Source organism: Pocillopora verrucosa, chromosome 14 (genome assembly GCF_036669915.1).
Source record: "Pocillopora verrucosa isolate sample1 chromosome 14, ASM3666991v2, whole genome shotgun sequence".
Lineage (NCBI taxonomy): Eukaryota > Metazoa > Cnidaria > Anthozoa > Scleractinia > Pocilloporidae > Pocillopora > Pocillopora verrucosa.
Genome location: NC_089325.1, coordinates 3,777,424 through 3,805,329, shown reverse-complemented (window position 1 = coordinate 3,805,329; position 27,906 = coordinate 3,777,424). Strand labels below are relative to the sequence as shown.

General features: G+C 37.1%; 2 protein-coding genes and 1 pseudogene across 5 annotated transcripts in view; all 3 read right to left on the bottom strand.

Annotated features, from left to right (window-relative positions):
• LOC131769358 (voltage-dependent calcium channel subunit alpha-2/delta-3) overlaps positions 1-18,670 on the bottom strand; it is a 32,250-nt gene extending 13,580 nt beyond the window's left edge. The window contains exons 1-23 of one of the 4 annotated variants that reach the window (XM_066161171.1): positions 18,598-18,670; positions 15,168-15,385; positions 14,967-15,048; positions 14,761-14,874; positions 12,922-12,981; positions 12,128-12,275; positions 11,284-11,415; positions 11,056-11,119; positions 10,328-10,478; positions 9,277-9,354; positions 8,512-8,601; positions 7,461-7,562; positions 6,867-6,945; positions 5,507-5,556; positions 5,302-5,397; positions 4,843-4,911; positions 3,996-4,103; positions 3,278-3,352; positions 2,964-3,041; positions 2,195-2,299; positions 1,684-1,745; positions 740-810; positions 17-80 (exon numbers count right to left, since the gene is read on the bottom strand). In XM_066161171.1, coding sequence (XP_066017268.1) covers positions 17-80; positions 740-810; positions 1,684-1,745; positions 2,195-2,299; positions 2,964-3,041; positions 3,278-3,352; positions 3,996-4,103; positions 4,843-4,911; positions 5,302-5,397; positions 5,507-5,556; positions 6,867-6,945; positions 7,461-7,562; positions 8,512-8,601; positions 9,277-9,354; positions 10,328-10,478; positions 11,056-11,119; positions 11,284-11,415; positions 12,128-12,275; positions 12,922-12,981; positions 14,761-14,874; positions 14,967-15,048; positions 15,168-15,262 — 1,973 coding nt within the window. In that variant the 5' untranslated portion in view covers positions 15,263-15,385; positions 18,598-18,670. Of the gene's footprint in view, positions 1-16; positions 81-739; positions 811-1,683; positions 1,746-2,194; positions 2,300-2,963; positions 3,042-3,277; positions 3,353-3,995; positions 4,104-4,842; positions 4,912-5,301; positions 5,398-5,506; positions 5,557-6,866; positions 6,946-7,460; positions 7,563-8,511; positions 8,602-9,276; positions 9,355-10,327; positions 10,479-11,055; positions 11,120-11,283; positions 11,416-12,127; positions 12,276-12,921; positions 12,982-14,760; positions 14,875-14,966; positions 15,049-15,167; positions 15,386-15,748; positions 15,954-18,597 lie in introns of those variants that run through there. The other 3 variants (XM_066161170.1, XM_066161172.1, XM_059085082.2) reach the window with 3 other exon arrangements.
• A 1,776-nt stretch (positions 18,671-20,446) lies between these two features.
• Positions 20,447-21,057, bottom strand: LOC136278065 (uncharacterized; annotated as a pseudogene).
• A 2,222-nt stretch (positions 21,058-23,279) lies between these two features.
• Positions 23,280-27,860, bottom strand: LOC131769353 (ER membrane protein complex subunit 3). Its single transcript, XM_059085076.2, has 8 exons — positions 27,685-27,860; positions 27,354-27,411; positions 27,150-27,243; positions 26,736-26,840; positions 26,337-26,418; positions 25,850-25,929; positions 25,456-25,535; positions 23,280-24,481 (listed from the first exon to the last, which is right to left on the bottom strand). Exons 1-8 carry the CDS (start codon positions 27,831-27,833, stop codon positions 24,356-24,358), a joined length of 774 nt encoding a protein of 257 aa, XP_058941059.2. The 5' UTR covers positions 27,834-27,860; the 3' UTR covers positions 23,280-24,355.
• Positions 27,861-27,906: the final 46 nt, after the last annotated feature.

Sequence of the window (27,906 nt, the reverse complement as noted above, 5' to 3'; positions counted from 1 at the left end):
AAACTCCACCACTTACCACCTTTCAATTTGAATGTCCTTCAACAACTTCGTTTCCTTCAACAACTCGCTGTGGAGTTTATCTATAAAGAAGTAAAGAAAATTACCTGTAAATGGTTATACTGCTCTCACTTCGTTAGTTAAGCACATTGTCAGGGCAACCCCAGCCTAGAGGGCTGCCCAGTTCTTAGTATTCGGCTTCGACTTTCCGACCTGCTTGGCATGATAAAATCTGAATGAGAATAGCCCTCAAGGGTACGGAAACTCACATTAACCCTTTAACTCCCATGAGTGACTAAGACAGAATTTCTCCTTACAATATCAATACAATATCAACCAGATAAGTGATGAGAATAAAGAAAAATATCACTTTAGGGATAATAAGTTGATCCAATACTAAATTCTCTAAACTAACATTATCAGAATTGTATGGTTGACAGTAAGGAGAGTTACAAATTTGATCTGGGAGTTGAAGGGTTAAAGAAAACAATATGATGTTCAGACTAAAATAGCAATTTCCAATTCATTGTCGAGAGTAATCCTTGACTGAATTGGTTTTGCTTTCCTTCGCTCAGTGATTGGTTCAGAAAACTCGCGCCACTCTCTCAACCAGTATGCTGCAAAACTAAAACCAGTCCTGACCTGCTCATCCCAAGTCATCGGGAAAATGTTGGCGCTCTTAATAAAACACTTAATAAAATTTAGGAAAGTTTCTAATAATGAAAGAGGCAATATTTCTCACCAATTACTTCAGTCTCTGTGTATTCTGGTAAATTGTACTTGTATCCCAGCAGAGGAGTTGCTATTCCAAGACTTTGCAAAAGAAACATAATAAATTATAACATAGCTTTACAAAAGCGCACGCTCTGATTGGCTAAAACGCTAGATCCACATGCCCTTGGGTTGCATGCTGACATCAGTTTGTTTTGCTTTTTTTTTTTTCCCCACACGGAACGAAAGATGTTTGAGAGTCTCATTGTTATGAAAGAAATGTGCAGCGTGCAATTTCGCAGTTATTGATGTACGCAGGAGGTTTGCTAAGCACTCAGTAAGCCCATGAGGGCGATAGCCGAGTAACTCGGAGGTCGCATGATTGCACATGCGCACTTCGATGGATAACTTGCCATTCTAATCATTGAGAATCTAAGTGGGACGTAGTTTTTCGCAATTTCTACGGAAAGTTCGCAGTTTCTGGGGTAGAGACTTACATACATTGTTGCTCTAAACTTGATCCTCTTTGTGCCAGTTTACACTTTCTTACTCTGTGTTTAGCCGAGTGCGACTTTAGCTTCTTGAATGCTTTGCAACCTCCTGAGTGCATTCATAACTCGATGGTTGCACGCTTCACTCTAATCATTTCTCCATAAAGTTGTCAAGGATATAGAATGGTGACGGTGCAGACTCAACATTATTAAAAACTAGTCGAGGTATAATGCAGTTTGTGAGTTCTGATTGGTTTACAGGCCATGGTATATGAGCTCATATTTTGGAAATGTTTGAAGTGGATTTGAAACATTTCTTTTCGTATTTTTGTAATACAATAAGGATCCCCTCGCGCTTGTTAAGTTGCCGGGATAACGATATAGTTAGAACTAACGCGCGCTCATGGGATAACTGTCAAGATAGTGCAGGGCAAAATTCCTCAGTCAGTTGATGCATTGGGAAAATTGCAGACACTAAACATACCTGAACGACGTTCCTTCCAGGCCGCCGAAGTAATATTCCATTGTTCGCTTCGTCATTCGCAACTAGAACGTCAGAGATTTACAAAAAATATCAGATTAGTCAAGCAGTACTACCATTAGAATAGTTAGGAATATTTGTGTTTTAACGGTTGAAAGGAGCGTGCACAAGTTAAATAAAAGCAACAATTCTACTCTAAAGGAGACGCAAATATCGTAAAATAATTCCAGATATTAACTTGAGTCGACATTATTCGCTGAACCTGAAGAGGAGAATTTTCTTAGAATAAAAATGCATCGATAAGTTATTGCCCATGCCCATCCTTCAAAGGAACATTAAAAATACCATGGTAGCCATTGGCAAAGTAGAGTTTTGCTGTTACAATCACCTCACCCGTGTTCACTACTACAAGATTTGACGAAATCTTCGAATAATTGGAGCGTACACTCATCCAAAAATTAAACGGACAAATGGATTGATACAAAAATTATTTTTGATTTTGGATTCTACAAACCTCATCGAAAGACAAGTCGTAGACTTCAAATTCCTTATGACTAGATCCAGTGCGATTCGGACCATCGGCAGTAATGGGAACCTTGTCGATCATGGCTTTTCTGAGCTACGAAAGAAAACGTTCAAATAATGTTTGGTTTCGATGCGAAATTTCAATATGCATCTAATACGTGGCAAGTCTCACAATATGTTCCCTCGGTGTTACCAAAAAGCAGAAAATCTGACCGGTAATACAGATGTCACTAACCAAGTTTAACGTTTTTGGATGTGAGCCAAGAAAACTACGTCGAGTACACGAAATCGAGGCACACTGGTTACCTTTCGAGGTAAAAAAATCGTAAAAGGACAAATCTTGCCTTTTTTAATCCCAGAAGCTGTTTTTACAAAGTCATACAGCGCTAATAGGACATTTTCGATAGGAACATTATCGAAAGCAAGTAAAAGCTAACGAAAGAATAAAACCACAAATGAAAATCCGTCCACAGTTGTTTCATTACTTATTTCTGTCGCTAAATTTAGAAATTAGCTTCGACGTGATTTACCCGAGCCAGTCCTCACGTCCTTAACGTCATCTCTTATCTCACGTTCAAAAAAACCCGAACTTGCGTGGAGGATTGGATTTTTCTCCGAGACACTCCCTCTTCCTTATGTCCTACACTCGACACAGCAAACCATGATAATCTTCCGCAAGAAACACGTGTATGTTTTCGACATTGAAATATGAGGAAGGAAATTTTATCGCTTAAAATAGCTTTTTTCTTATGCTTTACCTCTTGGACTTCCGCCCCCGTCAGAGATGTTTCCACGTCTACAAGATCGACCCCTGGGGGGTCTTGTAAGTAACCATACTGCAAAACAAAGCAACGAGGATGCAATACAATGCAAAGTTAGAAAGCATCTCGATTGGCTGACTTGTAAACAAAACAAACATATTCAAACTAGCCAATCAGAACGAAGATCAAAATCACATGGAGCCAATGAGATTTCAAAGTAAATACAATTGGTTTTGTGGCGCAAGTTTCCTGAACCAATTACAGCGCTAGGTAAAGCAAACACAATGTAATTCTATATGAGTCGTGCTTACCACTGTTTTCAATCTTGGATGAAAAATAATCATTCCATTGTTGTTGACCGCGAACATATATCCACTGAGCCCCACCTAAAAAGAAAATGATTAACTTGGTTATTGAACATGTAAGTTTTAACACTAAATGAGACATTACGCATATACACTATTTTTAGGACAGCTCTTTTTACCTTGAAAGCATCCTCAAGATCCTTCAAACTGCACCTGGTTTTGCAAAGTACTGGCACTGAATTTTTTGTTTATTCTTAACAACCACCATGTTCTTTAATCTTTGTTTACTTCACGCCCAGTATTTACATTTCTTGAGTCCTCTAATAGCCAGCATGAAATGTTTGCTTTGTGAAAAGACCTCTAAAATCATCGGATCGATCGATCAATCCATCGATCAATCAATCTGTTACCTCAGAACAATTGCCAACTGAGTGTTGAGGTAATCCGGGGATTGCTTTGGTTTAATTTAACTTTGCTCTGTGATTGGTCCAGAAATCTCGAGCCATCCTCTCAATCAATCAGATACAAAACTAGTCGAGTATGATGCGTTTTCCCGCGCTTTAAGCAGTTTGCTTGTTTTCAATTTGAGTTCCCATTGGCTAATGATGATGTAAACTTTGTTTTGATTGGTCGCTGGGACTACTTTGGTTTTTGGACACTCAATTGAAAACTGCTATAAATTAAAAGCACATGAATCGATATCAAAAATGAAAATATTACTAACCAATGGTCGTAACATAAAGTCTTTGAGGTATTTTAGTGGAACATCTGCACCCATAACTCCAAGAAAATGATCTTCGCGCTTCTCTTCAGCTTCCATTCCACCTTTCTCCTGATCCACATCAAAAATATGTTTAATGACACTATGTTAGATAGGATTTCCAATTTGGTCTTAAGTTTTAAGACGAAAATTTTGAGTTTGGTTTTAGAACCACTGTAACAGTTATCGACTGCAGCTAAAAGGCTGAAATTTTAAGAATAATAATACGGTTGGAATAAAGAAACGACTCTGGGACCTATTTCTACTATGTTTTAATCAAATAAAATCGGCGACAAAATTATTGACACATTGATCTCTTCAACCCACTTTTACTTCAGTCTTATCTTTTTTCTCTTGTTAAGTTAACCTATTACCCCCCCCCCTAAAAAAAAACCCAAAACAAAACAATGTTGTATCGTGATTCAAACTATTGAAGGGGGGAGGGAGGGGTCGTGGTAACGACTTAGGGTGTGGTAAAACAGGAGTGTTATTCTACACATAAATGTGACTCTTCAAAGATGGTGTGTCAACTAATTTTGACGCAGATTGTAGGCTCATCATCTCCAACCACTATTAATTGTACAAACAGCAGGGAGATACTACCCATGGTGTTTCTGTGAAGTACTACTAGTGCTCTTTGGAAGCCAAAGGATTGAAAAATCATTGTCAAATTGTTATCAGTGATATTATTTTCACCCCCTAGTAACCGAGTCTCTTCAGCGAAACAGGAATAGTCAGTCCAGTTTGGGGGACAATTAGAATTACACGACAGTGCAGATTTTCCGCGAACAAAACCAAACCGGAAACTTACAGAGCAATTAATGGCGCTCTCTTTACGGTGGAAAACCGGTAGAGTCCCTGTAACCATCATGCCAAGTCCCTATTAAAAAAGAAAAAAAGGAAACAAAGATGGCATTTAAAACTTATCCAAATAATTTTTGAGAGCCTATCCCAGTTTATGTAACACAAAGGAACAAAGGGCACCTCTGCTTCCTTAACGTCACGTCTTAACGTAACTCCACTTGCACCGCAGATTCGATTCGCTTATCGCCGTTCTAATTTATTCAATTTGTTCATTCACATTTTGTAGACAGTTTTTACAAATTCTCTTGCTTATATATCCAAATTTGACAGTCTCCTGGTGGTGGAATACTTAATTAGCGCCAAAACAATGTTTTATTTGCTTCACATAAAACCGTTGAAATAGCGAAAACATGTAAGTGAATGAATCGCTGATTCTCGCATCACCAAAGTTACTTTAAGTACTAACCAAGGCATCTAAATAAACACTTGTCCATACTGTATGGTCAGTTGTATTCGCTTCAGGAGCCATCGCCATCGGCCGGGTCAAAACGCGGATGTAACTCTAGGACAAGTCAGTATAATTTAATTGTTAGGATTCTTTATTGTCTAAAACTACATCTTAGGTTGTACTCCGTGTTATCAACAAGCCCACCTGGTTAAGTGCACTTTACCTCACTAACTTCACGTACGGCTCCGACACTCTGAATCCTTGTAAAGTAACCTAATAATAAAAAAGGTATAGTTCAAAACCGTTAACTTCCTGGCAATGCTAAGGTTATCAGAAGCATAATGATTACATTGAACTGTTAAGTGAAAGACCTGGGTACGAGCCTATCCAGTCTCCTGGAGAGACATTCACAAGGCGAGGTCTCTCCACTCTGGTGAACAAATGGGCACCAGCTAACTTCATGTATCTGGAAGAACTCACAAAATGTTTCAAGGGAAAATGGTTGGTGTCTTCAAACTAAAGACACCAAAAGAGGCAATTGAAGTTGGTACACCACTCACATTTTTAGAATAGCGGACGTTCACAAACAAAAACAATCTTAAAATATATTAAAGTTCACACGGCAACCGGATGGACAATCAGACATAGTTTGATGTTCCTCTGGTTTGCAGATTTAATGAATGTAACCGAAGAAGTTACAATTCATAGACCCAACGTTTCGACACTCCTGTCTAGTGCCTTCATCAGGGGTGATCTAAACGCTGCAACAAGAGGTCCTTTTATATGATCACTAATTAGCGGCCTTTTTTCTGACGAGGTGTAAATAGGCGTCAGGAAGCAAACCGCCATCGTCACGATTTAAAGGAGCGTGGGCGGAGTTAATATGCCAAGCCTCCAAAAAAAGTTTTGGCTACAGACTTTTTATGGTAAATAGAGTGGTGAGAATCGAAAGCGAGGTATTTGTCGGTGTGGGTAGGTTTACGCTAGACACTTGTCTCTAAATTACCCTAAACCCCTCTGGACACATTTAAATCAAGAAAGGGCAAATGTCTATCCTATAACTTCTTCGGTTACATTCATTAAATCTGCAAACCAGAGTAGCATCAAACTATGTCAAAAACAATCTTGATGACAGATTCTTTGTAAGTTATATATATATATATATAACTGGTTTTGATTCTTTGCTTTCCGCGTCCCACCAGTTTGAATGTAAGGGGGTTGAGGAATCTTGATATTTTAGATCAAAACACTTTAACATTAACATCTTGCAATTATTAAATAGATATCAATTGACCTGCGGAGCAAAAGTCGAGTTGAGAAATGACCCGCGGGTGGACGGCAATTTCAGCATTCACAGAAAAAAATCCTGAATAAAATTCAGGCTCAACAGGATTTGAACCTGATGCTAGTTGGGCCTTATTACCAACTGAGCTAGGAAGCCAAGCGTGGAGAGCGAGGGAAATTTTTGAGGGTTGTTCTTTTCTGTAAAGGAATTTGATAAAAACTTCCCTCCATTTTGACATTCACTACCACTTCACAAATTTTTCAAGGGCCCACCAGTCATTGAATTCTGATCAATTTACCTCTGTTGTTACAAGCCATGTTCCGCAAAGCTTCCGTGCTTTCAGCAGAAGGTCCAACAGCAAAGGTAAACACCCGAACCTGCACGACATCATAAACAGCTATGACGTGTCCAACAATTTTAATGACATTATTTATTCAATGTTGCAAATTTAGTGGAGAATTATAGAATCGTTATTATTAGATGTTATTATTAGTTAGACAAAATTTGATAATGCAGGGTACAGGCCAAAAATTGTTGTAGTATTTGTTATTTTTGTTGCTAATCAGCAATACTTTCGTTCTAGAGAGATGACTAACAATCTCTAAAATTTTTTTTTGCTGTAAGTTTCTTGCTTAATTCTGGAAAAACTTGTGAGGTATGGATAACTGCATTCTCCTTTTCGATGAGAAACCAGTACAATTTACTGCCTGCAGTAACTCACATTGCCGCCTAAAATTGGTTGGAATTCTTGAAAATTCAACCAATAAAAGGACTGCTCCACCAGTTTAAAAGATCTCGTTCACCTACCATGCTTAAAATAAGGAAGAACACTGCAAGTACAAAATCTATAACTAAAATCAATCTTTCCGTTCACAAATCTTGACAACTCTACCTTTTTGTCTGGATTGAGCTCTGCAAAAAGCTCAGGAAGACTGGATGTTGTCCCATCACTTAGAACCATAATGGCCTCCTGGCACTTTGCAAAGTTGTTTGCCTGAAATATAACTCACATACATTTTATTTCCAAGCCAGAGGTCAGTGTGAAAAAAAGTGTGCCTGAGGTCAACCGCTGAGGGCCAAACTCAAGATCAAGGGCACAGTTTTTCCCCATATGGACTGACCTAGACTAGTAAATAACTTTTTTCCTATTGGTTTTCTTTTTGTTCTGTTTTTCCATGAATGAGGTGGAAAATTTCCAGATAATGGTTCATATTGTAACAAGCTGGACTGGTTACAAGTGTGCAATTGGCATATCAGAATTTATGATTAAAGATTCCAGCTTCAGAAAAAATGAGTAATGCTATCCTTGATTACAATGCTGGCTATATTTTCCAAAAACAATTCCAGATCAAGAATATAATGAAAAACTGACAATTAACCCTTTAACTCCCAAGATCTGATTGTTAATTCTCCCCTCTGGCTGCTACACATTCCTTGTAAATTAGTTAAGAGAACTTGGTGCTAGATCAAAATAGCAGCTTCTACCTGATAAGTTTGAATATTCTCATTACCTGTTTGCTGAATTATTTATGGATATTATAGGGAGAAGTTTAATGTTAATCACTTCTGGTCAGTTAAAGGGTAAAGCAAACTATTGACATGGGTTGCACTGACAGCAGATATTTATCTCTAATTGGATTATTGGATGCTCTACAAAAATTAAAGAGAATTATTCAAAAAAGCTTTTGAACAAAGGAAAACAGAAATGTGGTTTAAAATTTAACCCTGGGTTGCCACTGATTGTTGTTCAAACAACTGTGCTCTGGTTGCTCCAGAAACCACAGAAACCTAGAAAAAGTTTAATCAGCAGATTCCGAGACCACTCCCCCAAAGAGACTTCAACCATGTCTTATTTCTCTTAGTCCAACATAATCCCCTCCTCTGCTTTACCAATGTATGATATTACCTATCATGTACAGGTGTAAGTCTTCTGTATCATTCACCTTTTCCAAAAGATCAAAAGCTTTTTTCATGCCTTTCTCCCACACAGCAACATCCTTATCTGCTATTTTCTTCAATTCTTCTTTGACAAACTGAAAAAAAATATATATATATTCTGAGCTTGTGTGGAGATAGTCCACATTACCAGTCTGTAGTCAACATGTGGAGATAGCTAGATATATGTGGCAGGAAAATTTCCACTGTGGACAAGTGTTTAAAGTGAGCACAAAGGGAACAAGGAGTCAATTAAATCCAGGTGATTAGGAAATAATTTTGTATGATAACTAATCTCATTAGTCCAGCTGCAGTTTGCTTTCTCAAAATCAAAAGTTTCATCAGAAACCTTAAATGCATAAGAATAATCGCTTAGAGCATAAGATTAAATTAATTTATGTGAGTCTCGTGTTCAATGCTCTGCTCTGCATTTCTATGATAAAATCACAACCACAAGAGAGCCATGCAGAACAAACAGATTGCAGAGTCATTTTCAAAATTTGTTGCTATGATACTATGAAAAAAGACTAAAGCATTGTTGAACTCTATGTGGTAGAACTGCATGTGATTGAAGTCTGATCTTGTTTCAATACAAGTCTCAAAATAGATTTGCCTCCTGGTGAAAAATGGTATGTTTTACATTCATTTTTCTTATAACATGACATAAATCTTCCCTGGCTAAATAAAAATTGTTAAGAACAATTGGAAAGTTCATAATTTTTTTTTGCATACAACTTAAGATAGCAAACTTCTTTTTAAGAAATTAAACCTACGATTTTATTTTTCTTTGTAGCTTGAAGCAGTATGGGGCCCTCTTTTTCACAACAAAGTACTGTCGCCTCAACATTGAACTAGCAAAGGAACAAATTAAACAAGTGATGAACATTACAGTTGAAATTTAAATGCAAAAATCATATGTTTCAAAGTTACCTAAAGTTAACAATTAATTTTTGAACAGTTGAACTGATGAGGAAAATTTGAATTTAGGCTGAGGACTGCTTTCCCTACCAGAGCAAAGGATAGGGAAAAGAAACCAAAAATTTATGTCAATGCTTGCTGGACACCTTTTTTATAAATATAATTATGTTTCATTAATTTTAATGTGAATAATATATAGATTTAGCCGAGCCTAAAAGCGGAGCTCACACTTTTCTTTTCCTGCACGTCTCAAGGGCACAACGCCTTGCCCCGACCAGGACTAGAACCCAGGTCATCTGACTCAGAGCCCAGTACACTGACCACTGGACTACTGAACAAAGCTGTGGCATTGGCTTGCCCGTGGTACAGTTGACCACACATGTTAAAAGTAGCACCTTGTATGGTTGTGCGGTCATACAGTCGTACAGTCGTATGGTCATACATCCAAATTTTTTCTGCTTGATGGGTTACTACTATTTTGTATAATTATGGGGCTACGCTCTGCAAGTGCCACTAAAAACTATTTAACAATAGGTAATTTTACAGATGTGTACTTAGTTGCCAAGCATTTTATTTGCAGTGAGGCTAAAGTTGACCTTGTTGTCATAGAGACCAGTATCTAGTTAGCATAATAATGTTTGTATCATAACAAGGTCACCCTTAGCCTCACTACTGTTCAAAGGCTTGGCAGCCAAGCATACAACTGTAAAATGGACTATTGTCTTAAGGTACAACACAAAAAAAAAACTACAAAAAAGGATTAGATGCATACACATAATAGCCAATCACAACTGAGATTAGTGACACAATTTTGTTATGGTATCAACAACAAGTTTCTTGACTGGCAATGCCAATGTGAACTTCCAAAAGCAGGGCAATCAATTATGCCCATAATAACACACTCACATAAACAACATTGAAAAAATCATTATCCCCAAAGGTGTCAATAAGGTTCTGTGCAGATAACTTTGCTATTCTCATCGGGACTCCATGCATGCTTCCACTTGCATCAATAAGAATGATGATGTTTTTGGGAGATGTTGCTCCCTGAATGTACCTATTAAATAAATTTAAAAAAAAGCAGATCTTTGTGTTCAATAACTTACTTGTCATGCAATAATTAAAAATGACTGGGCATCAATCAAAAAATCAGAAAAAGAATAACCAAGTCACACACTAAAATTTCTGAACCACATAAACTTTCAAATAAAAATAAAAAACTATTAATATTTGTCCCCTCTTGATTTGAATTGATTTCATTATCATTCATTTCTCTTGCTGCCATCAAAACATTGCATGTGCACGACTTGTTGGAACAATGTTTCAGCACTTCATTCACTGAGTTCCTTAGTGGTAGCCCTCTAATGATGGCAGATTATCTTCACATCAACTGGGCTTCTAGCTTTTTTCAGTCCATGTATCCATAATGCCAGGTACATGTACATTCTTATTGTCCTATTTCCATTTTTCTGTCACATTGTTGTTTATTGCAACCCAATGCTCTAAACTTGTCATCTATAGCTAGCTTTACTGTAATTATTTATTTCTGTCCTAGACAACAACAGGTTATGATTTTTTGTGAGTTGTATTTTGAAGTAGCTGTCATGCAAAGTGTTTAGGCAAGTCAGTCTTACCATGGCCTTTTTCTGGCATCAAATAAATCCACATTATTTTCATTGGTGATGTCCCAGTGACGAGCTTTGAGTGAATAATAATAATAAAAAAAATATATTGTCAAACAAACACCAGCCATATTTTATTTCTACATATAACCACTTAGCATTCACATTCCAAGATCACGACCCTTGCCTCATTAAAATTTTATCATGATGACAACTTAGTGTTCCAATGAAAATTCATACCTGGGTAAGTTCGCATAAATCCTTCATCTGATCCAAAGTACTGCCAAGATAAGCTGGGATCTTCGTGTCGGTTTCCTTCAAAAACACTTTCTAGAGCAGAAGTCCACTCTATTCCATTAACAATCTTTGAAGCTGCAAAATGTGGACATAAAAGTAAATTCCACAGATCAAATAGATGTTCAAACTTGCAAGGGGTGACTTAACCCTTTAACTCCCATGTGTGACCAAGGTAGAATTTCTCCTTACAATATCAATACAATATCAAGCAGACAAGTGATGAGAATGGAGAAAAAATATTAATTAGGGGATTATTGGTTGATCCAATATCAAATTCTCAAAACTAACATCACAAGAACTATGTGGCAGACAGTAAGGAGAATTATAAATGAGATCTTGGGAGTTAAAGGTTTAATAACCCTTAAATCTTGAGAGTGATTGGCTAATTCTAAGCCACTAATTCCACCCTTGAATTAAAAGCAGAGGTCATGAGAATTAGTAAAGGCAGTGATCACTAATTTAAGAGGCTCTTGATCATTAAACAAATTCTCCTTGTCAGTATCTCAAGAGATGAATAGAAAACAGTACTGAGAATATGCATACTGATGTTAGAGTGTAAACCTTCCATCACTCATGTCCTAGACCTTTCAAGAAACATGTCAGTGTTTCAGAAGGTTTAAGGGTTAAATTAGTTTGCTTTAGATATATCTGCTTTGAGGTGGCTGTTACAATAATGATTAACAGCAGCATTAAAAAATTTTGTTTGAGAGTTTGGTTGGGAACCTCAGAGTTTACATGCAACTGAAATGAAACTGGAACCCAACAGGACTCACAAAGTGAAACATACCTCCATCAAAAACATCTGTTGGGACATGTATTACACTCCTGTTGAAGCTGATCTCACTTCTAAAGGTAGAGTTGTACTCCAGTTTAATGCCACTCTTGTTTAAATATTTATCCAAATCCTTGGAATTTGGATAGTCTATTTCACTAATCTTAAAATGAACACAAAATAAAATTATTAACCCTTCAATCCCTAAGAGTGATTAGCATTTAATAACAGTATCACTTCTAAATCAAACATCAAAGTCACGAGCATAAAGGAAAGGGGATCCCCAACAGAAAATGCTTAGGATTGTTAAAAAAATTCTCCTCATCACTACCAAGAGAAATGTTTGGAGAACATTGAGGAGAATATACTTACTGATCTTAGGATGTAGAAAGTTAAGTCTAAAAATTATTGTTGCTGTTGTTTTTTGTGATTGCTCTTTTTGTTTTTATTTGTTTTGTTTTGTTTTGTTTTTTTTTTTTTTTGGGGGGGGGGGTCTTAAAAATTAATTTAATTTTAGACTTCCAAGTGATCAACTCAGGAATAAATACAGACAGTCTTTGAATACAGTCACCAGGGGTGTTTAACATTTGACCCCTCCTTACAAAGTCATTGCGTACATTTTCTAATGGAAAGGTGATGAGAAGTTAGAAAACTATCCACTATATATATGATGTTTTATTGGTGGAGCTCCTAATTCTCCTATCTAACATACAGAAACTGTGTGGAGGGAAGAAGGGAGAATCATCAGTCAGATCATGAAGTTGGAGCTACTCAGGAACAGCCATACTGGCTGGTGCATTAAATCATACCTTCAAATTTTTATCATACTTGTATTTGCAATAAGCTTCTTCTGCCTTTTTCACCAATTTCTACCAAATAGACCAAAATAAATAAACTTTAATCACATCATTCAGTAATTCCAACAATCAAAATTTAGCATAACTATAAAAGAAAGAGTTATCAAAGCTTGGAAAAACTCAATCCCCTCTCCCCACCAACTAAGATGGAAATTCAGGTTATTTTGTAATTGGTTTCAAATTCTACAAGTTTCCCAATTGAGTTCAGTTAGTACATGAAAATACATAAATTCTAATTTATGATCATTATAATTTTGTAAGAATTTGTAATTTATAATAACTTGTTCCATACATTGAAATTCAGTCATCTATGACAGTCAAGAATTTGTAATTTATAATAACTTGTTCCATACATTGAAATTCAGTCATCTATGATAGTCATCCATCTAAAAAATCCCTCAGAAAAATAATTAGTTGGTCAATTATCATTCAATCATTCTTTCGTTCATCTATTTATTGTTTCATTCCCTCATTCATTCATATATTTATTTGAGCAAATCATAACTTTTTATTTGTGATCAGCTGTGGGTTTGCTATCAACCAACTAGAATCATCTTTCTACCTTCCACTGGTAAATTATACTTTTTCTTTTTTTCAATGAAAGCACCCTAAGCTTTTTCACTATCTAAGGATTAACCATGTTTGCAAAGTAATTCCTTTCAGCACAATGATCATAAATTATTAATACTCAAAATTTTAAAAAATAATTAAAATTTACATTTTCAGGCACCATGTATAATTTCATGAATTTATAATTTTTTGTTTAATAACATCCTTATCACCTGAAATCGTATCCAGAAAAATGAGATGCTTGAACAAACATAATTTTTCGAGTAAATTTAAGAAATCGTTCCATGCTGCGCCGGTTGCTAATGGACCAGAAATCACATCATTAAATTGATTTTCTTTTCTTTTTCATCAGTAGTTATACTTATTTGTGTTTAGTCACAAATTTTATTGGGTCGATCAAAATTTATGTGATCTATATCTTTGAAAGTTGAATTCGATATCACGACAAATATTTGCGTAATAGCAGAGAACATTCAATAATTTATCCCGGTGCACCTCCGTAGCAGACAGAGTTTTAAATGTTTGCCCTTAGGGTAAGCATAGACTAGACTGAGTATAATTTCAGTAACGAAAACTAAGAGAGAAATTCAGATGCACCGATCAAGAAAGAATAGAAGATATTGAAGTCAAAAAAAGTTTCTACTAAGCTCGCTGTATGAAAAATCAACAAAATTTTTATAACACCGTCGAGCTGCAAATAATCTATGTCAAGCTTGCAAAAGGAAAATTAAAAAGAAAAAATAATATGTACATTTAAATATCCTGTTAAAAATTATAGCTGTTGGCAGGATTTTACAAACAAAATTGTTGGATACAAATTCATCGATTGTTTTTTTCGCAAATTGCTCATGTAGATACAAAAGAAAAGCACGGTGGTAAACATATGGAAAAACTTTCCAGCTGCCGTGAATAATTATCAGGCCGCGCGGTTTCTGAAGAAAATAAAGGTTCACTGGATGCTTCATAAATATTAGATCAAAACCAAATCACTAACACAGGTTTATAGGTTATTAAACCCGGCATGAATTTTGCCAAGAAAAAAGATATATCACGCTTTAAAATTACGAACGCACTTGTCATTATTTAGACTTGTCAAATCCATTTCCTGATCTCTGGTTCTGGTGAAACTGCTGTAAACATTGCGCGACGGATATAATTTCCAAATATGCTTTTTTTCTCTTTTTAAATCTGCACCGACCACACCAAGATTTCAGTTCATACCTTCAATGAAGACGATTTATTTCTGAAGAAAACCTCCATTTCTTTCTTCATTTTCTTAAGGACATCATCCCCTTTTATCTTTTCTGTCGTCGCGTACGTAAAGTTTTCGTAAGCCTAAAGATTCAACAAACTTGAATATAATACTAATAGTCCCTGATCACCACAAACACTGACACAAAACGATGAAATTTGAGTCTCTCTAATACCTGAGTTAAACTTTTTACTCCGGCGTTCCCGTCCATAAAGCTAGACCCGTTAGTTCCAAGGCGATTAGCCCATTCACGTACCCTGGTGTGTCAAAATTTTTGAAAACAATTTACCGCAAGTTGAGATCTTTGAGGTATACTAAACAACAGACGGGAAGAAAAACGAGAATATGGTCCACAAAACAAATTTGAATCACTTACATATCCTTCGTCGGCTTTAATCCGCTAACCGTAACGCTAAAGAGTAGCATTAGGCCGTAAACTGAACAAAACAAAACGAGGAACTTTTCCGCCATCTTAGCTCAGTGAATGACCACAAGGTGTCAGCATCGAAGGCTCAACTTCGCGTCTGAAAGCTTTTTCCATCAACGCACCACTTCAGACTGATTAAGACTAATTTATCCACCATCGATTTTCACCTAACAGCCGGTAAAGGAGGTAATAAATCCACAGAATTTAAAATATCAATCGGCTAAAGCCAGATATCGTACCAATCGTACCAAAATTACACCCTAGACTTGATAACTTTACTGACAAAAAAAACTTTTGTCCTCTTCTAAAAATACATTTCCTTAAACTTGTGAAAAGATGAATTCACTCAAACAATCGTACCAATTTTTAAGAGTAGCAAGAAATTCTCAAATTTCAACTTATTCGACTCTGATTTTGACAGTAAACAACATAGCGAAAAGTACCCCACCAAGTTAATCTCTGTAACATTTGTTTTTTAGGTGAAGAAAATAAGCAATTCCCGCCGGCAAATTATTGAAATCCGTTACTACCTGCTTCCATAACGAGATCTCTGGGCAATTCACGAGCTTAACAAAGCAGATAGTTGCCGTTGAGAACTGAAATACGTTCTAGCCAGCAGCTGTTTGTGTATGTTAAAAAGAAGAACTAGGTTATCTTTTGTCGACAGCTTTCAAGTTCGTGACAGGCGAAATAACGGAAGATGACAGACGTTGATAGACTGCGCGATGTCTCGGATGAATAATTGATGTCTGTTATCCAAATATCAGCGAAACCTAAAATTATATAGCTTCTTTTCTTAGAAACGATATCAAAGACGTCAAAACAAGAAATTTATGACAGTGGAGAATTTTTAAACCGGCGGATTTTATTTCGATTTTGATTTTCTTATTATTTTTAATTCATTTTTGTTTTCAGTTTTATACTGACAGTTTTATACTGACAGTTCTTCAATTTCCATTTAATATAACGCTATCCCTCTTATCTGATGAATTGTGGGGAGCTAAGAAAAACTGTTAAATGCTAATTCAATTCAAGGACAAAGAGGGAGCCAGCTGGGTAAATACGCATATGCAATACTGACTGCGTGGCACCGACCGTGGCACTAGCTGTTGAGTATATACGGTCAGATGCCTTGTGGCTTTTTGTGTTTTCATCTTACAAAACTGACTTCATTTCCTAGCAACTCTTTTGTGCAGAGTGCGATTAAAATTTGGTACCTTGGGAACAGGGACGAAGGAAGCGTCAAACTGAACTAACAATCATTCCAGTTAAAAGCAAATTAATTGCAGATAGACGTAAAACAACAAGTAAGAAACACGACACTAAGCGAGTTTATTGAGGTGATTAAAAGCTCCCGCTAAGTGACTTGTGTGATTAAATGTGCAGTGCTGTAACCATAGCGATGTTCTGGCCAAAAAAAAATTGACCACTTAATTACACCCATTTTGAAATCGCTGGTGGTCCCTGTGATCTGATTGGCTCTAATCAGTGCGATTTATTCACGAATCGCACCATTTTTTGCTTTAAATCGCATCTTTTTCCCAGCCAATGAGGAGGCTACACTAAAAACAAAACAACCAATCAGATTTCAAGGCTTATTTAAAGTAACCAGTTTCCAAGGCTTATTTAAAGTAACCAACCAGTTTGTTTCCAAAACTATTATTTTTTTCACCCAAAAAATGGATGGATATAATTTAAAACCAGCTTAGTACTGCATCAATAAAATATTTTAACTGACCAAGTCCTGTATTTGAGCGATTTCAAAATGGATGTAATAAAGTGGTAATTGAACCTCGTGTCGTGCAATTTTGGTCTGAAATCAGACTTGTGATTTCAAATCGAACTCGCGCTGCGCGCTCGTTCAATTTTGAAATCACACATATGATTTCAGCCCAAATTGCGCTCCACTCAGTTCAGTTACCATTATAACATGCATCAGAAGGAATCGAGCGAACGCGCAGTGAAAACGAGCTAAGAAATATTTATTATTTATTTAACGCGTGTTACGATTTAATTTATTTTCGTTTCCATTCCCGTACGGAAATCGATCGACTCTTCATAAAGAAAAAAAGGCTTCCTTCAAGCAGCTACCGGCTGGATCAGTACCGCGACACTCGAAATTTGAGAGCTCGAAAGTTGTGAAATTTTAATTTGTTAAAAGCACCTGCGTGGAAAAGTTATTTTCATAAACTGTTAGCCTGTCTCGAAAAACATACTGCGTGGGTGTGGCAATCATGTCAAATACAAAAAATTGCATTTTTTTATTCCATGTTTTATATTATTGCTCTATTTTTAAATTTTATTTTATTATTATCATTATTTTTTCAGTGGGGCGTAAGAAACACTCCAAGAGAAAAATCGCGGGTCCATGATGAACCAGGTTGAGCTAGCAAAAAGAGTGTCACTATTTCCTCACGACCCCAAATAAATTTTTGAAGTTGAAAATTTCAATTACATAACTGATTATGAAAATTTTATTTTCAAGTTCCACCCAGAAAATTTCTAAAACTAAAATGCCATGTTGGACAAACATTTTTTTCACGGCGCGCACTGTAGCCGGAAGTTGAAATAATTTTTTTCCTATCGTCTACCACAAATTTTCTGTGGGTAGTGTTTCTGCTGAAAGACGCAGTTTCCCTATTATATATGGTTTAATGTCTAAGCACGTTAAATATAAAATAAGTCGTATTATTCATATCTAGAGCCGGCGTCGCTTACGAGAAGAGCAGGAGTGTCTAAAAGAAAATCGCTTTCATCATTTAAATGATTATTCAAAGGAACTGTGATGCATGCCCTGAGCAAAATGTACGCTATTATAAAGAATGAGCGCCAACTGAGTTTTATAGAACAGGTTGAGTCATGTGAGAATGAGAAGATTAATAACTCTGTCTTCGGCGCTAACCAGACATCGAAAATAATATTCAAACTAAATTTAAACAAAGCCAAGACCGCCCTCTTCTTTAATTTCAACTCCCCGCAGAATTCGTGTCAGGATTTCAAATTAAACCTTAGCAAGCTCTTAAATTATTAGTTTCTTGAGGCAAAAAAATAAATTAACAAAAGTTGAAATAACAGTAGCTCGTCATACAACCAAATATCGCCAAGTTTTTTTCAGTTTTTGCACAGGACTACTTCCCAAACGTTTTGTCAATGTGTTGGATCCGTTCTCAGCCAAAATAGGCGTTATTGTTAGGGTAACGGCTTGCACGGAGAATGTCAAACCGGCTGTCTTCTCTTACCTTCGGTTTAGCCGCAAATTAAAATTTTGAACATATGGAGTCTTAAAAAGGGGTCTCTTTCTTTAGCAAGGTAGTAAAATAACTCCACTGACATCAGTTTAAATCAGAAAATTATAAGAGCAACAAAAGATATTTATTACCTTACGAGTTAGGCCTCAGTTCTCCGTTAAGTATTTTATGCTCCGGCCCCACTAAGCACCAACAAGATAAATATTTTATTTATACACCATAAAAAAAACAAACTGTCAGGAGTTAAATTAGCATAAATTTGCTAGATTGAGCCTCACCAACCAATAGACTCACGGCAATAAAACCAAAATGCTCACGGCAAAGCCAAAATGCTTACAGCAGAAACAAAATGCTCACTGCAAAACCAAAATTCTCACGGCAAAACCAAAATGCTCACTGCAAAACCAAAATGCTCACGGCAAAACCAAAATGCTCACGGTAAAACCAAAATGCTCACGGCAAAACCAAACAGCTCACAGCAAAACCAAAAAGCTCACGGCAAAACCAAAAAGCTCACAGCAAAACCAAAAAGCTCACGGCAAAACCAAACAGCTCACGGCAAAACCAAAAGACTCACAGAATAATTACTTTGTATTTCATATTCAGAGAGATTACGAAAATTTGGGTTCAATATCATTGTAATTATTTTACAACACAAATATAAAGATTGATGAGGGAGAGGGAGGGTTAGAACTCTGAGGGGGAAGGGAGTGTGGCTGATTGTTAATACATGTAAATATATAACTCTCTGCAACCATTAAATCTACCGTGCCATGGTGGTGTCGGGAAAAATGAGGTGTTATCATCCATTAATTAACCGATGTTTGATGGGTCCTTTTTAGAATTTCGGGAGAAAATTGATACTGTAATCTTAGGCCGTAGATGCTGTTTTACTACTATGAAACTAAGGACTTATCGTATGCCGCGGCCAGAGTTACTACATGGATTCTTTGCGATTAAAAGTGAGTGGAATTTAAATTGTGAGTCTATTGTGGATTACATAACGTATGGGGGCGACAGTGGATTGGGTTCGATGGAGCTAACATACACTTGGTAAGAAGCATCAGGATAACTGCCAACTCATATGCATTATGCCTGTGTCACACGCCTGCAGATCAGTGAGTCTTTTGGTTTTGCCATGAGCTTTTTGGTTTTGCCGTGAGGTATTTGTTATTTCCGTGACAGTTGTGGACCACCGTACCTGAGACACTTGCGTACCTTGGGACACTTGCAGCACCTGCACTCAGAGAGCTTTTGCCCAAGAGAGAGAGAGAGAGAGAGAGAGAGAGAGAGAGAGAGAGAGAGAGAGAGAGAGAGACTGGGCTCCGACAGTTTTTGAACCAACTCCATTTAAAGTAGAAAACATCATTTTCATGTCATATTTTAAGTACGTGTAGGCGCTAAGTGAGTTTTGAGCCTTTCAGGTCACTTATGTCAGAGAAGATCGATTAAAAAAGAGTTTCTCTTCACAATACTAAGGAATGAGCTAATTACATTTATCGCGTTGGGGGGGGGGGGGGGAAGTGGGGAGTTTCGAAGGGTTTTGGAGGGATCACAGGGTTTTCAGGGGAAGGGAGCGGGGATCAGTCGTCTCCAACAGAGTATATAGGGGGAACTAAAGAAAATTGATTGCCAATGAGGGGGGGAGGGGGGGCATAAGGATGTTGCGGAGCCTTAGAGGGGTTAGGTGAATTGTATTGTTACACAACAAAAATGTTCCTACCCTCACCCCCATCCCCAGGTGGTAAAAAATGGCCACTTTCAAACCAAGAGATCATAACACCTCTTATATTTTTTCGACAGAAAAGGAATCATGTTGTATGACCTGAAGGCGAACTCGCTTTCATTAAAGAGCGAACTACTTACAATGGGGCGATACCTTCCTATGACTTGATCAAAACTATTGCTCTTATAGCAAGGAGATTACATGCCTTAAACAAAACACTTTTTATTCTGCGTATAGATCCTCTGCAGTTCAGTTTACCGAATGAAAATATTTCCGTGTGGGTTCGCCACACCTTTTGAAATGATTTGCTTGACTTTTACCACAAGGGTCATGTGTTGGCCAACTTCCACCTATGTCGCCATCAAAGTAAATATAAAGACAGCTGGAATTGATGATACACATACATTCCACTACTATCTGACGCTACTGAGTTCGACCCTATACCACTAAACCTGCACTAAACCTGTTTCACCAGTTTTCAAGAGAGTGACCCCTTCTTCTGATTTACTATACTACCAGCTAGTGCCTTCTTTGCATGCCATCCAGTTGATGATGTTGCTCTTGATCAGGGTTTCCTTACCAATGCTGCGCCATAAAGCAAAGTCCATGGCCTCATAATGCGTCTCACTCAGTGGTACTGTTGTGGACACTACTAGCAGACCAAGATGGACGCGGCGTGACACTACAACTCGTAAAACTTGAATAATCTGTGAAGGCGTAACTCCAAACTTATGTTCGAGCCTCCTCTATCTGTTAGTTGGTCGCAATACAAGTTAATAAAGAAATGTGAGCTGTTTCTTGTTGACGGAAGACGAAAATGCTTATTAGTAAATATAATAAAATTCGCCTCCACAGCGACCGTCATCCTAAGAAAAATGTCAAGGAGAATTTTTTGGTCATAATTTTTTAATGAAAGAAATTATGAAAGTTTGCCCTCTCCCAATCACAACTTGTAAGTGCAAAAATGAAGCTCCCCCCCCCCACCCCTTCCTAAATGGACACAATGTTATTCCGAAACTACGCCTGCGCCATGGATCAATGAGAAAGAAGGCGAATTTCCTTACCAATTGATGAAGATGGACGGTAAAGGGTTCTACGAGTATCTTATCCTTCGATTTTAACGGCGTTAAAAATCGAAGGGGACCGGTTCTCAATCCATTCGACGGCGATGACGGAAGATTCATTCTCAGTGATGCTCATTATTACTCTTATCTGCTTATTTACAAGATATGGAGTCGTAAAGATCCAGTCTTTGTCTTCTCACAATAATGCTGCGAGTTTTACGAAGGGATTCAACAACCTCGGAGCAGACGAAGGAAGCACATTTTGCGATCTTGTTATCAGATACCATTTAGTCAAAAAACTCTCTTCTGATGAAAATGTCCGAAATGAGAAAAAGTTCCTAACCAGCTAGAGTCGACAAAAATCCGTCGGAAGTGTCCAAAATCGGACGAAAGTGTCCGAAAACAGACGAGGGCGTCCGAAATCGGACGAAAGCTTTCGAAAACCGACGGAAAGGTCCGCAATCGGAAAGAGGCGTACACATGCAAAACCGTTCGAATTATATCGAACGAAAGCTTCCGGAATAGGATATTCTGCTGTGTGAAATCAGAACGATATGTCTCACTCATTCACATTAGTCTTTTGTCGATGCTGTTATTATCTTCTGTCCAACCTTCTTTATGGATTCTCGGGAGGTTTTTTGATCAATTTTACCGGGAAGAAATTATTTTTGTCACCATAAGTTTCTTAATTTTGAAATGTTTAAATTGTAATCAGCTTCCCGCCTCCCTGTGCGCCTCTTAACTACCACAAAACGACAGTAGTACGAAAGGAAGAAAGGTTGTTGGTTCTGAGAGGTGAAACAACAACTCCGCACGTGCACCAGACTCTCACTTCTGTCGTCACAGCAGATTTCCATGTTACATTCTCTATAGTAACGTTCTATGAAGTACGCTAATTCACGACGATTCTCTCTCTGGAATAGGCATTTATTCCACTCAATGGCGGGAGAGTCCAGCCGAAAGGTACTTATACTGAGTAAGTCGTGTGAAAGTTTTTAAGGATGGAACTGTACTTTTTTGGTGAAACTGTTTCTTTCGTTTTGTCTTGGTTACTGAAGTTCCTTGAGGAACATGAAAAGAGACGATAAAAGCGCTGGAGAATGTTTGCCTTAACCTAGGGAGTGGCCCAAACTGGAGCCTGGAGCGAGTGAGAATGGAGGAAGAAGACGGACACCGGTAACGAGGTGGCTGCAAGAGGAAGTTGATGTTGGCGCCCGCTAAAATTTTTTCATGAAAGAACTCTGTCTCTACCACCTTCGCCTTACCTACTTGATTTTTTCCTCTTACATCGAAAATAACGTTATGCCCCACTCACACAAGCAAATTAGGTTTAGGCAAACGAGGTTTAATTAAATAACAATCTGCAATAGAAACTGAAAAATTGAATTTTCATAGGGTTCAAACTATCAATAACTTTCCTTTTCATTGCGCTAAATTTGAAGTAAAAATCACCAGTTTCATTCGGAAAAAATCAATTCAAACCGTGTTTGAAGAAAAGAAATCAGCCATAACACTTGTCTTAGCTTTGGTGTCAATCGGGTGTTAGTTCACAAAATCTATGTCCCATAGATAAGGTTATCACCGCCAGTATTTTAATTCTTTCCAAAGAGTATTAAATCTAGTAACGAGATAATTTGGTTTATCGACTGAGAAATGCAGTCAGCTAAAAAAATGGTATTTCAGGCGGTAACCTTTTTTCAGGGCGAATAGGAAAACTATTGTTTAATACTTAACGTATGTAACTCTTGGAAAAGAGGCAATAACTCCAGATAATGTTGCCTCCTCGTCCTTGGGAGCTTTTCCGACTGATTTCCAGGTCGTACCTATACTTTTCTCAAGGGGTAGGAGGTACAAAGGGAAGAGCCATAGAAGCATGCAATAAAGGGGATGAAGGAAGGATGGAAAGAATAAGAAAAGTCTCCTCAATTTCTTTTCACCTGTCTCACGCTGTACTTAAACAGAGTACTAGGAAAGAATAATTAGAGTTCAAAAAGAAAAACGAAAAAGACTGAGTTACATTAAATTAATCATTAAATAAGTTTATTTATTAACAGTTGCTTTATTCCAAGGGCTTAGTTGTTTAACGTTAAGGGAGGAATGCAGACCTCTTACGGATCGAGTTCGAGGCCCGTACTGTAAGTTATGGATCGAGTATTTTCCGCTACGATTTAAGGCCCAAGCGCAACGTTTCGTAATTTACAGCGTGGACCGAGAAAACGAGGATAGTAAAATATGTATTCTAAGTCTGGGTTAAAGTAGAGGGGGAAGATTTCAAATCAGACAAACTTTTGAATTTTGCCGGTCATACAGTAAATAAAACCCACTAAATTGCCCTATGACAGTGCACTTACTAACTGAGAAATGTAAGAAAACTTCCCATCAACTCAACCACCTTCATATGCTAGCCTTTCCACCACACTACGACCGTTTCCTCATCTTTGGCAGCTTTTTCGTCCACAGGGCCTGGGTTCCTTGGAATTTTTAGAAGATTAACCATTTTTAAGGTTTCAGAATTTCCTACCACAATGAACATAACTTTGTTTGACTTGGACCACAAATAGACAGGTTTTACCCCACAGGGCACAGGTCAAAGCCCCATCACTTTTTCAAGGACAGTGTCGAGAACGATTTCTTTATAATTAATGGTTAATGTTATAAATTGTCACACAATGTAACGAAATACTAGACTGATTGTAACGCGAATAGGAAGATTTCGTGACATGATATTTCACAACGTTGTAAACAAAGTTCAACACTGATTTGCATGCGTACAGTGAACTAAATAAGGGAAAGAAACGTGTAATTGTGAAATTGCAACTAAAATAGGGTATATTACAGTACTTTGGGATTGGGAATTTACTGAACTCGTGATTGTGGGAAAATTACTTTATTTCGCAACTAGAACTGTAAAACGAAGTAGCACTGAATTGTAAGGGCAGATTGGTTTTAGATCGTTAGAGTGTTAGTATGTTCAGATTGTCAGGAGTGATGGAAGAAAATAAACGCGTTTAGAAAACAAAGAAGTATACAGTCCTCTTGATTCCGCGACAACATAGGCATCAGGATTTTTACATCAGGGGGTCATAATTTGGATGTCTATCAAACATATTTGTCTTTAGCAATGTCGTCCATAATGTCTGTTGGTGAAAAGTCTTCCATCATCTCTTCCTCAACTTTGTCTAGTGACCATTCATGTTGGACAATCTCCAAGGCCTCCCACTCAGCCTGTGAAGAAACAAACAGAACCAAGTTATTTATCAATAAACAGTACTTCACTCTCAACAAAATAAAGTATAACTTGAAAATAATAAAACAAAAAAACCAAAATGATGCATTCAGGTTCGAATCTAGACTCTTTGATAGGGATTGGCCACCATAGAAAGATTCTGGGGTTACGTTTTGACTGTTAGCCCTTGATTAGGGTAAATCCAAGTGGAGTGGATAAGCTCTGATTAGCTCTAAGAAACTCTTTTCTAGTGGTCAATTTACTTTATCAACCCAGCTGATAAAACCAAATTATCCTGTAATACCCTCCTCCCCCGACACAGCACCAGAGTTTCTTTAGAAAGTTAACCCATTTATCTTTTAGTCTTGTGTGTTAACCATTTTAGCCAACATACTTGTAAACGTATCTCCCTCAATCATAACCATTACAATTCCCAAGTATAATTGGTGCATCAGCTGCTTTATATTTCACTAATCACTCTGTACAGTTGTAATCGGACAGTGTAATTGGACAGTTGGCTGTAATTGGACACCTGTAATCAGACAGTTGAAGCAGCCAATCATACTAAGTCCACTCAGCTAAATCCACCAATCACAGAATTGATCACAATAACAATAGCAACAACCACTTACCCTGAAAAGTAAACTGGGAAATTTCCAAATTTTTTACTTTAGACATTGTCCCTACTGGAGATGTTTGTCCTTAATGTATTTTTTCATTTGGAAATTGTAATGGTTATGATTAATTGGTAAAAGGAATTCATATTGTCCAATTTGGTCTGTAATCATACTTGTGATTCACAAATCAGACTCCCGCTTCACGGCCATCCAATTTTGTCAATCACTTGTATGATTATAGACCAAATTGGACTCCACTCAGTCCTATTACCATTATAAATTGCATATAGGAGGTGGTTCTATCACTAAAGATGATAAAATACTGTACTTATGATAAATGAGTAGTTATTTCCAACCTTAAATGCCTTGCTTGGGTCTTGTGGCATCTGCATTTGCATCTGCATCTGTTCCTGCATGACACGAGTCTGGTCTGCAGCTAAAAGTGGATTTCAAGATAAGAGACACACAAAAGCGAATTTGAGGTCTCTTTCATATGTTGAGAGTATGGTAAATGTGACATACAATTACCAAGTCTAAATCACTTACAATGGAAGGGTAATTCCATAATTGGCCAGTCAGTATAAATATCATTCAGATCAGATATAACTACTGTATCAGGTACTTCATCAGTATCAATAAACTCGAATTACTTGTGAGATCTGAGGGTGAAAGGGTCATCTCTTGTCAAAGTTAGTTTAATTAACCTCTTGTTGGTAAAATTGAAAAAAAAATTAAAAAAAAAAGACAAACCATTATCTTGACCCAGTACAAGTGCATACATGCTCCTGAGACCAAACACGTTGATGAAATACCAGGACACAGAACTAACCCTAAAATGCAAGAGTAAGACAAGTGAATTTTTTTTCGCAAGCACATTGTACCTTGTTTCCTTAATTTCAATATACAGACAAAAATTGCACAAACTGAGCTCAATGAAAGCATAGAGGAATCAAAACAAAACAATTAAAATCCAGATGTGTTTCTTTTGTCAGTGTTGGTTTAAGGCACCTAGCATAAGAAAAACCTTTTAATATTGCAATACTTTTGTGGGACACAAGATTTGTTAATAAAGTATGGGACTTACTTTAGTTGGTTAACTTAGACATCAGGGTAAAACTAAACATTAACACAAATTGACAAGAAGTGGCATGATACTGTTCAATTGCATACACAGATTAGAGAATTATACTTGACTGGGTCTAAATACATGTAAGTTGTTAATTTATGGATAACTTACCAAGATGCATCCAAGGTTGTGAGATCAATGCCACGCTGTAACATGGCTTTGAATCGCAATGTTAGTGGAAATGGCACTTTTGCTGCAAGGTGGAAAAAACAGATTGTTCTTAATTTTTTACCCCTACAACTAATCGTGAAGCAAATCCCAACAATGGAGGTTACCACAAATTATAAAAGTATGACACCATTACATGGCATTTTTAGTTTTAAAAATTGACTAGACAATCAGACATGTTCTTCTCTCTCCCCTTCTCTCTGAACAAAAATGAAAAATAAACAAATAGAGCTCATATGTGTTCTTAGGCAATATATTTAGTCTACTGAAAGTCTCTTTGCCCAGGAGTGTGCACTTGGCTTCAGCAACAAATGTTCAAATAAAGGAGAAGTGTTAACATACTTGTAATGAAACCAGAGTAATGCCAGTTGATCCAGCCTCCAATGAGGATCATTGGTAAAACATTTGTAATGTTTCCTTTGGCCATGTCCACCATCATTGTTGGATCTGGTGAAAAAGATAAAAAGATGAAAGTGTAGTAAATGTATTATGTTTTAATAAATGTTATCATGTTTATATCAATTGCAATTAAAGATTGGGATGTGTGAATCAGCTATGTTTGGACACTTCAGGGTCAAATCCAGGGCAAATTGGATTTGGTTTCAGGGTTGGTAAGAGCCAGTTTTTTGAGTTTGCCTTGAAAAACTGGTTGAGAAGCCTGAGCTAGCATGATATCCCAAAACTCCCCATTCCCCTGACAAAAGAATTGACATACATAAAACTACCAAGCCTGTAATTGTATGAACCTGCACTAACCTGAAATTGGATTCTTGACTGGTCCTTTCCTATCCTGTGTTTTAAAATACCCTTCTGTCTCGTCATTGAAGAAATGTCGTCTGGCCTCAAAACTCTATCATGTTGAAATGTTATATTTATGAGGATGGACAAAATTATATACGTTCGCGAATATATTATATTTATGGAACAAAACACCCATACATGAACTTTTGTATCACATACCTCTTCAGGAAGATATTTTCCATTTTCCCTAAGATTTCTGCTCCTCATCAAAGCTTGACTGAAAAATTTAAACATCGAGGGAAACGCTTCATGATCACCGATATGCAATAGTAATTAATGTACTTAAGTTACCGTTTGCGAGCAGGCATGAGAGACTTTGGAGAAAATAAATCAATAAGCCAATATAAATAAATAAATTGCTATTATAAATAGCAACAACTACCAAGGGCTAGAAGCGCAATTTTGTTACTAACTTTGCGAAAAGTTCACTATAGCACGGTGGCGCAGCTACCTGCATCTCAGTTCGAGTTTTTTCGTCCTCACATCTTACCTGTCGGAGACTTGTAACAAATCTAAATCTTTCCTTGACTGTAGAAGCATAGACAGATAATGCCTGATTATTCCGACAAGAAACGTTATTATTACAATGGGCAAAATAACCCACAAACGGATAGCCGGATCGAGCAGCAACTCCGCCATGATGAAAGACGGGCGTCTACAAGGGCTTCTGGGTAATATCACATGACAGAGAAAACGAGGCATAGAGAAGGGT

What these genes read in the sequence shown, in the direction of transcription:
- LOC131769353 (XM_059085076.2), bottom strand. Translation starts at nt 27,833, where the DNA reads ATGGCGGAGTTGCTGCTCGATCCGGCTATCCGTTTGTGGGTTATTTTG. An exon ending in TTACTCTGGTTTCATTACAA is followed by an intron (nt 26,419 to 26,735) that starts GTATGTTAACAC and finishes TCCACCTTGCAG; the next exon opens with CAAAAGTGCCATTTCCACTA. An exon ending in TGTACTGGGTCAAGATAATG is followed by an intron (nt 25,536 to 25,849) that starts GTTTGTCTTTTT and finishes ATCCACTTTTAG; the next exon opens with CTGCAGACCAGACTCGTGTC.